Source organism: Furipterus horrens, unplaced genomic scaffold (genome assembly GCF_987537825.1).
Source record: "Furipterus horrens unplaced genomic scaffold, mFurHor1.1.pri manual_scaffold_2, whole genome shotgun sequence".
NCBI classification, from domain to species: Eukaryota; Metazoa; Chordata; class Mammalia; order Chiroptera; family Furipteridae; genus Furipterus; species Furipterus horrens.
Window position 1 is genome coordinate 6,906,723 of NW_028327172.1, and position 17,732 is coordinate 6,924,454.

General features: G+C 47.6%; 1 protein-coding gene across 1 annotated transcript; it reads left to right on the forward strand.

The window, feature by feature from the left end:
- Positions 1 to 287: 287 nt before the first annotated feature.
- Positions 288 to 15,623, forward strand: LOC150017601 (solute carrier family 22 member 6-like). Its single transcript, XM_090267226.1, is given in 7 exon segments — positions 288 to 654; positions 5,937 to 6,061; positions 7,968 to 8,121; positions 9,264 to 9,432; positions 9,795 to 9,915; positions 10,060 to 10,175; positions 15,455 to 15,623. Coding segments are annotated over 7 exon segments (1,221 nt in total).
- Positions 15,624 to 17,732: the final 2,109 nt, after the last annotated feature.

Consider the following 17,732-nt stretch of genomic DNA (forward strand, 5'->3'; position numbering starts at 1 on the left):
GGCATCAGGCATGACCCTCCTTCAACTTGACCTGCCCTTTAGGTCCCCTTGAACAAACCATTAACCCGGCGAGTCTTAATAATTGAATGTCTTACTATCAAGTCATAGTTTAACTTGATTCCTTTAAAAATATATATATTTATAAAAACTACTGCTGGCCATCAGGAGGCCCAGGGCTACAGCAGACCAGGAACTGAAGGGCAGTCCTTCGCTTCTCCTCACCCCAGCACCCAGAGACAGAAACAGTTTGTGGGAGCAGGTGGCCTCGGCTCCCGCGGTCCTGCCCCATGGCCTTCAGTGACCTCCTGCAGCAGTCGGCGGGCATCGGTGGCTTCCAGCAGACCCAGGTGACTTTGCTGTTCCTCCCCCTGCTCCTGCTGTCTTCCCACAACACCCTCCAGAACTTCACCGCTGCCGTCCCCACCCACCACTGCCGCGCGACTTCCAGCGCCAACCTCAGCAAGGACGGGGAGCTGGAGGCCTGGCTGTTCCGGGACAGGCAGGGGCGGCCCGCGTCCTGACTCCGCTTCACCTCCCCGCAGCAGGGACCGTCCTCGCCCAACGGCACAGAGGCCAACGGCACCGCAGCCACGGAGCCCTGCGCCGATGGCTGGATCCATGACAACAGCACCTTCCCTTCCACCTTCCACCATCGTTACCAAAGTGGGAGGCCTGGGCCTCCTGCCCTGCCCGCTTCCGGTCCCTCCCTCCCCCACTTACCATCCCCAAACACAGACCAGACCCTGGCCTGCGTTTGTCTGAATGTGGGAAGACCCTGGATCTGCGATGAGCTTTGCCCGGAATATAACAAAACAGTGGCTGGAGTTTGGAGGCTCCTGGCAGAAGAGAAGTGGAAGTCCTTGCAGAAAGGTGCCCTCTGCCCTTTGGCCCCCACCAGAGAGAGACACTGTTCCAGGAGTTTAATATTGACCTTTGGTTTCCCTGGGGTAGGGGGAGAGGAGACGCGCAGGTGACTGGGAGTTACAGGGGTATTCCTGAGCAGGGGATTCTGGGCTCAGTGTCCTGGAGAAAAAAACGGTCTTCTGACTTCATCTAGAAATAGCTCTCAGCAGCTGGGGCCAGGAGATGGCGCGCAGCCAAGGGGGAAAAAAAACGGGAAGGAGAACAGGGGGTCCTTTCATCTCTAGTGATTGAACACTCCTTCCCCAAAACACATACACACACACACGCACATTTTGTAGAGTCACGCCGGCCTGCCAGAGTGGTTCATCCAGCTGAATTCTGCACTTTGTAGCTGTCACATTAATCATGTTCTTAGCATCTGTTAACTGTCTTTTGGTTGCAAGAAAAAGAAGCTCTCTCTAATCAGCTCATGGGAAAAGGGGGTGTTACTGCAAGGCTACAGAGTTTCAGGGAATCCAAGGACAGGAAATGGAGTGTGTCCAGGCCTCATGGAAGCTGGAACCAGAAACTGAAGCACAAGAGGCATCTCTATGCACTTACTCCGTTCCTGTCCCCTCTCAGCCCATCTCATCTGTGTGCTCACCTTGCCAGAGGACCACTGGCCCAGCTCTGATCCATTAGCTCTCCTATTTAGGGTCCGCCAACGACCAGAACGTTTCTGTGTATCGTAAATCAAATTCTTAGAGTAAGTCTCAGACTGGCACAGCACCACCCACTGATGGGCTCAGCCCCTCCCGCAACTGGCTCAGATGTCCACGCCTCATGTACCCATCATGCCAAGGGGCAGTAGAGCGGGATCATGTGGCCGCCTTGCCCTTTAGTCAGGGCTGTACAGAGAAGATGCCCCGAGTAGGGGCTGTGGTCAGGCACCGCCCCAAAACTTGCCTGATGCAGCATCTGTCTGAAACTGATCAAAGTCAAGCCATCTCCCCAGCAGAGACACCCAAGGTGGAAGCAGAAGGTGACTCAATACGGTTAGTCCTCCTCCTTCAGAGGCATGCACCTACCAAATGCTACCCCTTCCATGCCTTGCGGGGGAACTTTCCTCATTACTCTCCAGCCTCAACTCAACTTCTGAGACATCCACATCCACACATCTGAACTTGGATCTTATCAGTCCTTCCAAATCTGCATCCCTGTTTCCCTTCTTAAAATTTTACACTCTGCTTTCCAAGGTCATTAGCATTCCAGGACATATCAGCCTGGGTGTTGCTCTTCTGTTCAATAGCAGGCAGTTTGACCCAAAAGGTCAGATTTCTTGCCATCTAGAGCAAAGAATCTGGGTAAGCAAACACCTTGGATTTTCTTATAAATAAAGCCTTGGTAGTACACTCCTCCTCACTTCTGGTTTCAATCACTGACCAGGCCACATTCACAATTAGGCCATCCTTTGAGCTGTATGGAGATGCCAAGAATAACCCAAACTTCTAGTAGGCACCGTGGATGCGACTGTCATCCACCGCCACACACGGGCACGGGACACTAGAAGGCCTGTTTTGTAAGCACAGCCAGGGCACCTCTTCCTTGGACCAGTAATGCCAAAGTCTACAGCCGCTCTCGAGAACATTGCATCAGGGTAGCAGGCAGCCTATCTGCACACCCCAATGTGAGGCCGGACCTTCTGAGTTGTGGAGCAAGTGACACAGCTCACAAGTTAACAGGGGCTGCTTAAGCAAGACACTTAATCACAATGAAGACACTCCACCCAGGCACAAAAGCTCAGGTCACCTGAGAAAGAAAAGTCCCAGCTTACCCCTTGGAAGGAAAATGGCCCAATAGCCGACAGGATTACTTCAGCACTCCGATTGCAAAGGAAAACATCAATAAATATAACAAGACAAAGAGGCTGGCTGTGGGTTATAATAAAAACCCTGGCTGAGCGCTTCTTATTTTTTTCTGAATTAAAATAGCCTGAGCAACAAAGCTAGCAGCTCCCATCTGTACTATATTAGTCAGGACTCTTATTGGCTTGTGACTCAAGCTAATTTGAGCATCAGAAGAGTGTATAAAGGCTTCCATATCCAAACCATAAGATGGGCAGAGGCAGCAATGGCTCTAGGGACAGTGGGAACCAGGGCCGTGGCTGTCATCGGGACCCTTGCTGGGTCTCGTCTCTGCTTTTCTTTGTGCGCTAAGCATGGCTACCACACACACAATCCTTCACGAGGTGCCACTGACCATTCTGGGCTTACTCCCAATAATTCCCTCACCAGAAAGAAAGGTTTCTGCCGCCCATCTCCAAATTTGAAAAATTCTAGGAAAGACTGATTGGCCGGCTTGGGTCACATGCCAACCCATCAGTCCAATGACTACAGGGCAGGGTGGGCATGGGTTATTATGAACGACCCAGACTGAGTCTCCTTCCTTCCTGTTCTGCAGATGAATAAGAGCTACCATTTCACCTCTCTGCTTTCTGTGCTTTTTTTCTTTTTCTTTCCCCTGAGGCTGGTCTCATGACATCTGTCATTTATCGTCGCCTTCATCAAATTAGCTGTGCAGAGCTGTCTTAGGCAGTGATTCTCTGAGTCTCTCTCAAGTCCTATTCCTACGCTTTGCTTCCTGTTAGTAATAAAGTAATTCTCTATGCAAGAGGCCCAGGAGCACCCTGGCCAGTGTGACTCAGTTGGTTGGAGCATTGTCCCATAACCAAAAGGTTGTGGGTTTGATTCCTGGTCAGGAAATCATACGTAGGCTGCGGGTTCAGTCCCCAGCCTGGGTGCGTACAGGAGGCAATAAAGCAATGCCTCTCCCACGTCTGTGTTCCTCTCTCTCCCTTCCTCTCTCTCTAAAAAGCAATGAAAGAATGTCCCCAGGTAAGGATTTTTTAAAAAAGAGGCCGAGGAGCACACAGAAACAGTGGATCCTCGGGGGTTTCAGATGCACATGAAGAGAACACAGATGGTGCTAGAAGCCCCGTGCAACCTTTGCTTCGCGGATGATAGGACCTTAAAGCAGGCCACAGGCAGAGAGACTCTGAGTGTTCTGTACTCACTGATCAATTTCTTTTTTTTTTTAAGACTACCTTTCTGGCATCGACCTGCGAGCCAAGTGTCGCTGGTTCGATTCCCAGTCAGGGCACATGACTAGGTTGCACGTTAGGTCTCCAGTTGGGGGCGCGAGTGAGAGGCAACCACACAGCAATGTTTCTCTCCCTCTCTTTCTCCTTTCCCCTCTCTCTAAAAATAAACAAAGAAATAAACAAAACTAAGTAAATAAATTATTTTTTTAAAAGATTACCTTTCTGTATGTGTGTGTGTTTTTTAAGATTTTATTTATTTATTTTTAGAGAGAAGGGAAGGGAGGGAGAAAGAGAGGAAGAGATACATCAATGTGTGGTTACCTCTCCCACACCCCCAAACTGGGGACCTGGCCCTCAACCCAGGCATGTGCCCTGACTGGGAATCGAACCAGCAACCTTTCGGTTCCCTGAGCCACACCACTTAGGGCTGTATTCATTGATCAATTTCTAATCTGGACTACATACAGATTTCACCACGAGATTGCACAGACTGTGTTCTCTTTGCACCCCTCTGACTTCTTACCTCTTTCCCACATCCTCTTGCTTCGTACCTTTTCATTTCTTCATTCCTGTTTGCAAGATCCCTAACCCACTCACCACAGTTTCCCACATACATCCCCACATTCCCTTCCCATGTTTCCATCAAAGTACTATGAACATTAACTCTCAGTCTGACACAGCCCCAGAACCGTTTCCAAATAAAAGCTGTACTAGACAGCACGTAGGATTACAGAAGAACAGCTATTTCAGTAAAACAGCAAAAAAGGTCCATCGCTCTTTGGAAAAAAGTGTTCAAATGCCAACATCCCAAATTTTACACCGTGTGGTACATGCATCCACAGGGCATTAAAAGTCCTACAGTAATAAGTTTATTCAAAACTAAGGATTTCTGTCCAACCAAATCAAGACCATCAAGTAACTACATTGAAAGATGAATTAATTCACGTGGGTGTATATTAACACATGTCGGGGGCAGTCCCTAGTCACCTTGGTCATTACAGCCCCTTTGTCTTTCTGTGATTAACAAAAGAAATGACAGTTTAAAAATCTACTCGAACATATAAAAATATTGCTCGTAACTGTAAAGGAAATGCCATATCTATTTATCGTTCTGACCTCATGGCACGTCCGTCAGCAGTGTGGCTTTCCTACAGGCGGTGGAGCTATTTTACACCATCTAGACAGAAAGTACTTTCAAAATAACAGGACTATTTTTTTTCTTATATTAATTATAAGAGGAACAAAATATAAACTATTAGTTATACTAACCAATTGCTGCTTATTTCAAAGTTGCAAATAACCACAACACTCAAATTTGCTTATGGAAAGTTAATGGAAGGGTGGAAGAGTATTTCACAGAATCCAAGGTCAAGAACTTGGGCCCAGCCTCATGAGGGTCAGGGATCAAGTAGCTGAAGGGGACGGCAGGCCGAACTCTCCATCTCTCCTTCTCTGGTGCTGATCACTGAGCCCTCACCCTGACTCCTCTCTGACTGGATTACTTCCTTCTTCCTCCTCCTCCTCCCCCCTCTTTCTCCCATGTTTCTCGTTCTCTAGCTCTGTCTCTGCCTCTACCTCTTTCTCTCATGTTTTCTCAGCTCCACTTCTATACTTTTCCAAAGCTTGCCCATCCCATCCCAACTTTAGGTGTCCTGACAAACCCTGCTTCTCTGAGTCACATTTCCAAATGTATAATAAAAAGATTCTGGTCAGCACAAGCCAGCTCCAAAGTTGGGTTTCTTCAGGTGTGCCAGAGAGGGGTGGCTTCGGGAGCCCTGAAGGAGGGAGAGGGGTTAGTGCTCAGAGAAGGAGGAATAGTGTAAGCCTGTACCGCGAAAGGCACTGCTTATATGTTTTGAAATAACCTGATGAGAAAGGTGGTCTGGCAGGGGGAGAGAGGCACTCCTTACATGCTGGTCTCAAATCAAGACCCTCAGCCCCACAGGGAGAGAGGGAGCTTGCCGGGCACCAGCCAAGCTCTTCTTGACCCCAGCCCTTTCTTCCTCACAGTGGGACCTCATGTGCACACACTCTAACTTGCCCCAGCTGAGTCCATTCATTTTCATGGCAGGGATGCTATGTGGGGGCTTGATAATTGGGAACTTGACAGACAGGCCAGTGGTGGACAACGCTGGATCAAAGAGCAAAGGCATGGGCCCTCCAGGCTGGGCACAGAGGGGAGACTGGCCTCCATGAAAATCCAGGGAGGGACACAGGACTGATCCACTCGAGCCTGAGCACATCTGGAAAGTCTAGAGGAGTCAAGCAACCGTCCATCTGCACTCTCCACACCTCACTTCCTTCCAAAGACTCCTCGCAACACCCTTGTGAAGCCGGCGTGGGTGCTACTACCCGCATTGTACCAGTAAGGACACTGAGGCTGAAGGGCGTTAGATGACTTGCCCAAATTGTCTAGAAAGATCCAAAATAAAAAGAGTTGTCAGTTGTCAATTCTGAAGTGTGGAATTAGAAAGAAGAGAACTTGTCACTTTGCCTTATTATATGTTTCAACTTTTATAATAATTTATTGCCTTTATCATTTTAAAAAGTAAACAATGTTTTTAAAAAGTAAAACCACACAATTAATAAGTGGCAAACGCAGAGAGGAGAGTTGCACCACCCCTATCTGACTGATTTTCCTTCCGTAAAATGGGGGTGATGATCCTAACCCCATAGAGTTATGGTGAAGGTTAAATTAGTTCCTGGAACTCAGTAGTGACTACTCTAACCTTGATGATCTTGCAGGCCAAAGACCACAAACACATCATAGGGTGGATAATAGAAGGCCATTTTCTAGAGAATAAAATTTGCAAATATTAGAAACGTCATAGCAGATCAAAGGTACACAAAATCAGCTTTATTCTTCATAAAATGTAAGCCACGGTCCTTATCCATTTTGCAAAAGCATCAACTTTGCATAGGTTTCTCAAAGCAAATCTATACACCAAACTCACAGATACAGAGAACAGATAGGCAGTTGCCAGCGGCAGGGGGCTGAGGGCAGACAAAATGGGTGAAGGGGTCAAAAGGTACAAACTCCCAGTTATAGACTGAACAGGTCATGAGACGTAGTGAACAGCATGGTGACTACAGTTATTAATGCCATATTGCATATTTGAAAGTTGCTAACAAAGTCGATCTTAAAAGGTCCCTTATCACAAGAAAAAAATGTGTGACTATGCAAGGTAACAGATATCAAGTACACCTATTGTGGTGATCATTTCTCAATGTATACAATTATTGAATCACTATGGTGTACACCTGAAAATAATATAAGATTACATATCAATTATGCCTCAATTTTTTAAAAATTACAAAAGACTGTCTCCTAGGAGAGGTCTGTCAGGAATCATCATCAACCAACCGTCAAAGAATCAACCACATCCCAGAGCAGCAGTTCCCAAATCTTAGGAGCTTGTAAATAGTCATGTTCTAGCCCTGGCTGGTGTGGCTCAGTGGGTTGTGCGCCGGACTGCGAACTGGAGGATCACCAGTTCGATTCCTGGTTGGGGCACATGCCTGGGTTGCGAGCCAGGTCCCCGGTGCAGGGGGGGTTGGTGAGAGGCAACTACACATTGATGTTTCTCTCTCTCTTCTCTCTCCCTTCCCCTTGCTCTACAGGTAAGTAAAGAAATAAAAAAAAATTTTTTAAAATCATGTTCTAGCTTACCTTCCAGATAGTCAACAGGCCTTGAGTAGGATTCTGGCATCGGAGTTGTTTCAACACACCCCTGTGATTCTGATGAGAGTGCTTGGGTCTCTCCACCAGCGTGCTGATGCGTCAGGACCCTGGACAGCGGCAACCCCACGGCTGTGTCACCAAGGGCCCCCAGATGCCAGCCCTGACCGTATTATTCCCCACTTCCCATCTCAGCACCTACCTCATGGTCACACATGAGCAGTGCGCAGCCTTGCAAAAAAAACTATTACATTGCCTGGGGCACTAAGGGCAAGGCAGCCAAGGACACTGGGCAGGGAGGAAGCCATATGCTGTATGAACCCAGGTTTCCCCTCTCCCCACAAGGTCGACCTCTGGAAGGTGTTGATCCAGAGCTACTTGAAGTTAATGGTGTCAGGACCTGGCACGTCCTTCACACCCAACTTCACAGCCTACTGCATTTGCTGCTTCCTTTCAAGCATGGCTATGAGTGGCATCATCCCCAACTCCCTGACATTTAGTGAGAGGGGTCCTGGGAGGGCGGGGATCATGGGGCCTCCAGAGTCACAGGGGCTCAGTGGGCCAGCGGACCAGACACATTCAGACTTCAGCTCCTTCTCTGAATGCAAAGCTGGGTCCACCGATCCCAGCATCTCTACTTATCGAGGCCTCCCTTGGGGTAGGCAGTGCCCAAGGCAGAAAGAAATGGAGATGATGACCTCTTTGGTGGCTCTGATCATCTGAGGCTGGACTGCCTTGCAGATATTTAGGGACCACTGAAAGAGTGAACTGAGTAAAGACTTGATAGAGATTACGTGGGCTTACATAGAGAGGTCAATCAAACGGTGAGCCTTTAATTCATCATTCATTGGTTTAACATAATTTTAAGAGGTACCTAGTTTGTGTTGGCCCCTGCATGGGGATACAGAAGGGAACAAGTGGATGCTACCTATGAACTCTGAGTTAGCAGCCTACTGGGGAAGGCTGTCAAGGAGTTACAGATTGATGTTCTCAAGGCCGGGATGGGAGCCTAGATGATGTGGGAGTTCAGAAGTGGGGTGTTCAACTGGGACTTGAGGAGCCAGGACATCTCCCCAGAAGTGACATCTAAGCTCAGAAATTAATGATAAGTGAGGCAGAGGGGGTGAAAGCTCTGGGGTAGAGTTCTTGACGAAAAGAATGGACCTGCTGGAAGCAATGAAAGTGGTGCAAGATAGCCTGAGGGCAGGAATCATGACTCTTTATTCCCCAGGCCAAGCAAAGGGCATGGCACAGAGTTGCCATGCCAACCCTACATGTTTGTTGAATTAAAATGAGTGGGAAGTGCAGGTGGAGTGGCTGAAGGCATAGCAAAGGATGTTTGAGAGAAGCCAGGCCATATGAACGTTGGGGTTGGATTCTGGGAAATGGGAGTATACCTGGGAATTCAGAGCCTTCCAGCCTACTTCTTGCTCCACATACACACTGGACATTGCTAGTGAACAAATCACCCTTGCCTTACCCTCTGAGGGGCGTAGAGATGCAGAGAAGGACTGAGCTTGAAAGAGGAGCCCTTCTGCTCTGACAAGAGGGTCCTTGTCCACCTGGAAATGACTACTAACCGTCACATACGCATCTCTTCACACACCCCTGACTTTGACCTGAGCTCTGCTTTCTCCCCAGGCTTGGAGTGGCTGCCCATACATACCTGGCCAGTTCTGAGCCTCTTATTTGGGTCACTCTTCAGCCTCTGCCAGTTCTCCCTGGCCGACACGGCTTATTCTGTGTTCTGCTGGTGCCACCTGCAGCTGTTGGTCTCTCTGCCCTTCTTCGTTGCCTTCATCTACTCCAGGTGTGTGAAGCCTGAGGGTAGAGCAGAGGGATCACAGTAAGTCACAGGTGGGCAGAGCATCTTCTAGACCACCCCCTACTGTCCCTCCTAGTATCCAAAGCAGGTCAAAGCAAAGAGGGCCAAGGCCCAATTTGGTATATGGGAAATACCATAGCCCAGAGAAGGGCAGGACTTGTCATCCCAGGTCTCCCATGAAGACAACATCAGTCCTTGGAGTAGAACCCAGGAGTCCCAACTCCCAGCCCAGAATTCTTTCCATCCCTCCAAGGTGTCTTCCTTCCCTGGTCTGTGCCCTTCTTGGGCAGCCACAACTCTATCAACCCAGGCTGAAGTCACCCCCTTCCCCTCCCCTCCACCCACAGGTCCTTTATTGAGTCTGCCCTCTGGTACTCCTCGGGGAGGCTGGACCTCACCTTGAAGGCCCTGCAGAGAGTGGCCCGGAACGACGGGAAGCAGGAAGAGGGAGCCAAGCTGAGTATGGAGGTGAGAGTCCTGGGACCTTGTATGACACGCTCCCCACAGGGCTCTGCCTGCCCTGACCCTCCCCCTAGAGCCTGTGCTTCCCAGGGAGGGGGTTGGGAGGAGTTGCTAGGGAAACCCAGGCCTAAGCCCTATGTAGCCAAGCAGCTGAGTCAGATGCATCTGCAGAAACACCTGTCCGTGAACCTGGCCCAGCCCTCCATGTTGCAGCTGCTACGCGCCCCTGCTATTCGCCACCTCCTCCTCTGCCTCGTGCCACTGTGGTAGGTCCATCTTCACTCAGGTAGGGGACAAACTGACCGAGAGAAGCAGACTGGGAAGATAAGAGGCTGAGGGAGGACCCACAGCAATTGGCAAAACACACAGGCGCTCTGGAGGCTGAGGGCTGTCCACCTCTCTGGGGAAAACCCAGCTGTCCCCTAAACAGCCAAGTTCTCCCCTCCCCTCCCAAGAGTCCTGAGCTCCGCTACCCCAGGAGCCCCGAGCTTCTGGCCCCAGAACTGTATCACAGGTGTCTCCTATTGCCATGTAACACACGACTGCATCTTTAGCAGCTTACAACAGCACACGTTTATTATCTCAGTTGCTGTTGGTCACGAGTCCAGCAGAGCTCACAGGAGTCCTCTATTTAGGGCCTCATCAGGCTGAAGCCAAAGTGTCAGATGAGCTACATTTGAAGGCTTGACTTGAAAAGAATCCACTTCTAAACTCAGCCAGGTTGTTGCCTGAATTCACTTCCTTGTGGATGTAGGAGTGAGGGCCCTGGCTTCCCTCTGGCTGTCAGCGGGAGGTTGCCCTCAGCTTCTAAACACTGTCTGTCCTGAGTTCCTCATGTGGGCTTTCCCAGTGGCTGGTTAGTTCACTGTGCAAGCAAAGAAAGTCTTTTGAGTGGGTCTGCTAGCAGGGGGCCTATCCTGGAGTCTGGCTGCCACAATGTCTTCCCAAATACTGCGCAATGTGTCCCTGGCAACGGGGTCATTGGCAGCTGACAAAGATACAGCCATGGTCTCACTTCATTTGCATATTTCTATAATACCTCCGTGGGAAAACTTACAGGTAACCCATGTGGATAAAGTAATTAGGCAGGAGGAATAAAAACAAAAAACATGAGTGACTTTCTAATGCCACATTTCAGAAATAATAACCATTAACATACCGGTACTGGTTCATTCATACTTTTACTGTTTTCACACACCTGAAACACACAAACACACAGTAACTAACATGGCACATAGTTGCAAAACTGCAGCAGAACTAACAGCCATTTGTTCTTAGTGTATTTCATGATCATCATTCCATATCAATAAACGCGGACCTCCATGGTTGACCCTGGATCCCCGTGATTCATGCCCTCCAAGGAATGCAGGGATGATCGAGGGGAAGGAGGCTCAGGCGCCAGGGCGAGCTGAAAGGTGAATAACCCTGAGGCCTCCTTACCCCAGAGGCCGGGCTAAACCACGGGGGGGAGGGTTAATGGTCGTTTGCGAATAACCCACAGCCTCTGCACATTCCAGAGTCCACCCAGGGGGAATTGGGAGGCGGTTAAGGGTTCAAGGGCATTAGTTTTAAAATAGAGTCAGCGACTCTCCAGTAAAGAAATATGTTACACCTGGCTGGTGTGGCTCAGTGGATTGAGCATCAGCCTGTGAACCAAGTGTCGCTGGTTCAATTCTCAGCTAGGGCACAGGCCTGGGTTGTGGGCCAGGTCCCCAGCCTGGGGGCATGTAAGAGGCAACCACACATTGATGTTTCTCTCCCTCTCTTTCTCCTTTCCCCTCTCTCTAAAAACAAATAAATAAAATAAAATAATAAAAATATTTTTTAAAAAAAGAATGCTCATTTGAGTTCCCAGAGAAACCCATACTTACTCCCATCATAAAAAAAAAAAAAAGAAAGAAAATAAAGAATAACAAAAGCAGCCCTGGCCGGGTGGCCCAGATGGTTACAGCGTCATCCCTCTCTCTCAAATCAATAGACGTGTCCTCGGGTGAGGATTTTAAAAATTAGCTTAAAAAAATAACAAATAACAGAAATAGGACTAGAAAGGAAAAATCAAACTGTCATTATTTACAGAGGATATAATTAGCTATATAAAAATCTAAAATCATTATAAATAATAAACTTTTCAAAGTGGTTGGATACAAGACCAATAAATAAAAAATCAATTGCATTTTTTACTCTGGTAAAAATTAGGAAGTTTAACTTTTTAAATATTCCTGTATCAAGACAATATTTTAATTATATTGAAAGATATTAAAGAAAACTTAAATGTACTATGTACATGGATAGGAAATCTCATAATATGTCAACTCATAATTAACCTAAGATGATATACAAATGTCAATGATTCCAATATGGATTTATAAATTCAATTCCATTCTGATCAAAATCTCAATGAATATTTTCAAAAATCTGTTGAGCAAATTCTAAAATGTATATGAAAGTGCTATGGGCCAAGAATAACTAAGGTACTTTTTTTGCCAAGAACAAGGTAGAAGGATTTGCCCTACCAGAAATCAAGACATAATATAAACTCACATTATAAAAAATACTATAATTATAGAATTATACTAATTAAGACAGTGGATGATGGAGCAGGAAAGAAACACATTTGCCAGTGGGAAAGAATAGCAAGCCTGGAAATACACCCACACACAGGAGAACCCTGCAGAGGGAGCATCTGACTGGATAAAAAATGGACTAGTCAAGAAATAGTACCAGGACTTCTACTCACTCATATGGGAAATAAATAAAATGCAATTGATATTTCAACCTTAAACAAAAATTAATTGCTGCTGAGGAGGGGGTGATTTCTGAAGACAGAAAAAGAGTTAACCGAAAAAGGAACATTGATAAATTTCTCTACTTCGAATTTTTTTTAATCCTGGCCATCTGTTTCACTATAAATAAGGTGAAAGAAGTAAAAGAAGATAATTTCAAGGATTTGTATCCAGCATTTATTTTAAAAACTTCTTGAAATCAAATAGAAAAAGAACTTCTATGTCCATGAAAATAACAAAATAACACTGAAAATAACTCCCAAAAGTATAAAGTTGTGGGAGACCGGTATGTATGATACAGAGGGCTGTAGCCGCTGTGTGGAGCGGGAACCAAAACACTGGCCCATAAGCCTTAACCAGCCGGCAAACGTGCCCCACATACCATGCTGCCGGTCCCACCCTCGGGGGGTGGGGGGTGTGGTTAGAAGTAGAATAGATATGCAATGTACTCTTTGAAGCTAATGAAACCTGCTTAGTCTGTGTAGCCCCAAAATCTCATCAGTAGAATGTGAAAACAAAATGCTTAAGGAAAAAGAGACATCTGGAGTTCTGTGATATGCCTGGCCGCCTCACGGTCCCGCCACCTATCTCCCTGCACTGATTTATGTTTCCCTTTGTTGTTCCTCCCAACCATTTGGTGGAGGCCTTCTGTCCTCAGACAATTCGTTTCTGAGTCCGTTCTTTCATCCGCGCTGAGGGACTTATGGACAGGGAACCTCGCATAAAGTATTTTTAAATATCCTTTAAAACACCAAAGAGCCCTGGCTGGTGCGGATCAGTGGATTGAATGCTGGCCTGAGAACCGAAAGGTCGCCAGTTCGATTCCCAGTCAGGGCACACGCATGGGTTGCAGGCCAGGTCCCCAGTTGGGGACGTGTGAGAGGCAACTAATTGCTGTATCTCTCACACATTGATGTTTCTTTCCCTCTCCTTCTCCCTCCCTTCCCCTTGCTCTAAAAATAAATTTAAAAAATATTTTTTAAAAACACCAAAGACCTGGAATAAGAGTAAAGAAAACAAGGCTAACCCATCTAAGGGAAATCGGGAACCCAGAGAGTCAGGCAGAGCACCTGAGCATCAAAGCAAATGCTGTACACAGTGGGGAATGTTATATGCACTCTCCTTGGCCTCAGACCCAACTGTTTAACACGGCACTGGGGGTGCTGGCCAATGCTGCTCGGCCGGGAAACAAAAAGACATAAAAATTTTAGAGAGAGGTGTTTCAAATGTCATTATTTGGAGACAATATGATCATCTACCTAGATAAACCAATAAAATCAACAAACAATTGAAACTAATAAGACAGTTCCTCAAGGATGCTGAATACAAAATCAAATTACCATAATATTAATAGCAATAACCTAGAAGCAATGAAATAGAAAAATAACCTAGAAAAACTTTGAAAATTAAGATACCATCCAAAATAACACCAAAAGCAAGGTCCTACTAGAGAATAAACATAGGACACCCAAGACTTCCATGGGGAAAGTTGTTAAAACTCTTTTAAGATCATGAAAATTATTTTAGTAAGTGGAGAGACATTCCACACTCTTGTTTAGAATGAAATAGGATAAAGATGTTCATCCTCCCCAAGTTAATTTATAGAAATTTAAGGGGTTGGAGGCTGGACCTGGTAACTCAGTTGGTTATAGTATCATCCCACTATACCAAGGTTGCAGGTTTGATCCCCGATCAGGGCACATACAAGAAGCAATCAATGAATGCATAAATAAGTGGAACAACAAATTGACATTTCTCCCCCCTTCCCTCTCTCGCTCTCTCTCTCAAATCAATAAGTCATTTAAAAGAAATTTAAGGAGGGAATAAGGGGGATTTGCAAGGATAAATGATAAGAGAGAGTCATGAACTGAGGACTATAATTCACTCAACCCTCTGTATTTGAGGTTTTAAAAAATGCAGCAAAAGAGAGAAGGACCGAGTAGCTAGATAATCAGTAAAGATCAAAGGTAAGCCGTAAGTCTGAAGGCCTTAATGAAAAAATAAAGGGGTGGGGCACAAGGTAACAACTCAGGTAGGCAGGGACCAATTATGTAGGGATTTATAAAAAGGCCAGATTTTATCCTAGTACAATAAAACATCACTGGATGGCTTTAAGCAGAACATGATATAAGCTGAGTTATGGTTTTAAAAAATCACTTTGGCTTCCTTGCACAGAGTAGGCTGGGGATAGAGACCCAAGGAAAAGGACAGAAATGAGAAGACCAGTCAGGACCCTACTGAAATAGTGCTGCAGTACTGCAGTATTAGTGCCAGCAGCATTACTATCACAGTACTGCAGTATTAGTACCGTGGTCCTGCACTAACAAGAAATGAAAATGGCTTGGAGGGAACTGATGAGCATTGGTTGTGGGAGACTGGATGGTGAGAAGCGTCCTGTGCTGGGATGGGAAAACCTGGGGCGGGGGCGCCAAATGGGGGTTAGAAAGGAAGAGTTCCATACCCTTGACCTTATAGACATCCAAATGAAGGCATCAACTAGGAAGTCAGGCATGTAGTCTGGAGTTCAGGGGAGAGGTTGCTTGGGGACTCATTGACAGTCACACAGCAGGTTCAAACTGGGGCTGGAACCCAGGTTTCCAGGTTCCAAAACCATTTGCTTCCCATTTTCCTTTTAGCCAAGGCCAGTGCAAGTGTTTGGCCCTATAGTAGGGGATGTGAAAAGAAAAAAGCAACCATGGCTAGCGAAGTTGGGGCTGCCACAAACCCCACTGGCCTCACCCCAGTTTCGCTGCTCCCCTCAGGCAGAGGGGTATGGCCATGACAATAGCCTTGGGTAGCACAGGCAGCAGCCTAAGCCCATTAGTGGCCACGACTGCTGAGGTCTACCCCACCCTGACTCTCTTCATCTACGGAGTGGCACCTGTGGCTGCCTGCGCCGTCACCCTCTTCCTGCCGGAGACCCAGGGCTAGCCACTGCTCAACACAATTCAGGACCTGGAGGAAAGGTGGGCTGCACCCTCCCCTGCCCTCCCCTCCCTCAGAGCTATAAGAAGCTCACATCTCCTTGATCCAGCCTCGTTTGACAAAACAAGGCAGACCCAGGGGAGAGTAAGGACCTCCGTAGGGTCATTCAGCGGGACTCTGGTGGAGCCAAGGCCAGAATTCAGGTCTCTGGTCTCCTGGGCCTCCTGGCTCCTGTTTTCACAGATAGGCTGAGTCCCCTGGAATCCTTTCTGGGGCTCTCAGCTCTTGAGAACAGTGGGCAGTTTGGAATATCAAGTGGGACAGCCAAGCACACGTGTAAAAAAAAAAGCCAACTCGACTCTCAAACCCTGTTTGTCCTTCCCCTGTAGGTGGAAAAAGAAAGCAGAGCAGGAGCAGCAGAAGTTTCCTCTCCAGGCCTCCTGAGGACTGAGAAAGGGCAGAGAGCAGAGGAGGGAGCCCTGCACCTCCTGGACATCCACACTAAGCAGGAATGAAGAGTGGCAGCCCGGGGAGGACAGGAGACACTTCTGCTAGACCTGCAGTTGCAGAGAAACACTTCTCCTGGGGGCCCCTACTCCTAACCAGACTCACTCATTCAAGGTAACTTTGCCCAACTTCTCCCGTTTTTCTCCTCTGGCCCAAACACAGGGGCCACTGCACATCAGCCAACCCTCGGTCCCCAAAATCATGCAGTGATCCCCTATGTAGAAAATCCAGTGGAATCTACAAATGCTACTACAACTAAGACATATTTAGCACGGTTGCAAGTTACAAGGTCAGTAGTCTAAAAGATTCACATTTCTGGCTCACTGGGTTGAGCATCGTCCTACAAAGTGAAAGGTCGCTGGTTCAATTCCCAGTCAGGGTACGTGCCTGGGTTGAGGGATGTCCCCAGTTGGCATGCGTACAAGAGGCAACAGATCCATGATTCTCTCACACCTGATGTTTCTCTCCCTCTCTTTCTCCCTCATGCCCTGGCTGGTGTGGCTCAGTAGGTTGAGTGCCAGCCAGTCTGTGAACCGAAAGGTCACTGGTTCAATTCCCAGTCAGGGCACATGCCTAGGTTGTGGGCCGGGTCCACAGTTGGGGGTATGTGAGAGGAAACCAATCGATGTATCTCTCACACATGATGTTTCTCTCCCTCCCTTCCCCTCTCTCTAAAAAATAATTAAGTAAAATCTTTAAAAGAGTCTCATTTCTATATACTAGCAATAAACTCCTGAAAATCAAAATTTAAGAGACAATACCATTACAGTACCATCAAAAAATGGAGATATATGGAGACAATAAAAAGATCAGTGGTTGCACTGGCCAGTGTCGCTCAGGGGGTTGGAGTCGGCAGCCGTCCGTCTCGAGAGACGATGGTGTAGCTTCTTAAGAGTCTATCTGCACCGCCGAGAATGACTGTGCAGTCCGACTCGGGAGTGACACGGTATCTGTCTCCTCCCGTGTTAAATCGACATCTTGCGATGACGCTGGAGTGTCCTCTCCAGTGAAGCTGAAGCTACAGAGCCTGGGCAGGGTGATATGGAGGGTCTGCTGTTGCCCATGCAGCAGACCCCCCCTCTCTTCGCAGCTGAAGGGTCCAAGGGAAAGACGGAGTCAATACAGCTTGGCTTCAGGTGCACCGCAGGAGTTGCCGGTGTTGACTACAACGTCAAACCGCCTTAGGGACTCCGGCTCCGGATTTTCTGTCGGGGTTTACTCCCTTAGCCTTTCCCCTAAAGAGGTATGCCGCAAGGCAGCGGAGGTTTTTTGGAGTCAGAGTTTTCCTTCTCTGATGTGCCCTGACTGGAAGATCGAACCAGCGACACTTAGCTCGCAGGTCGACGCTCAATCCACTGAGCCAAACCAGCCAGGAAAGGGGGGGGGGGGGGGTTGGAGTGTCATCTGGTAAACCAAAGGGTTGCTGGTTCAATCCTCAGGTCAGGGCACATACCTAGGTCGTGGGTTCAATCCCCAGTCAGGGTGCATACTGGAGGCAAACAATAGGTGTTTCTCTTTCATCACGTCGCCCTTCAGGAAAGCGCTTTCTCTCTCTAATACGCACCCAGCCCCTCCATTTCTGAGCCTCCCGCCCTCTGTGGAAGGGGA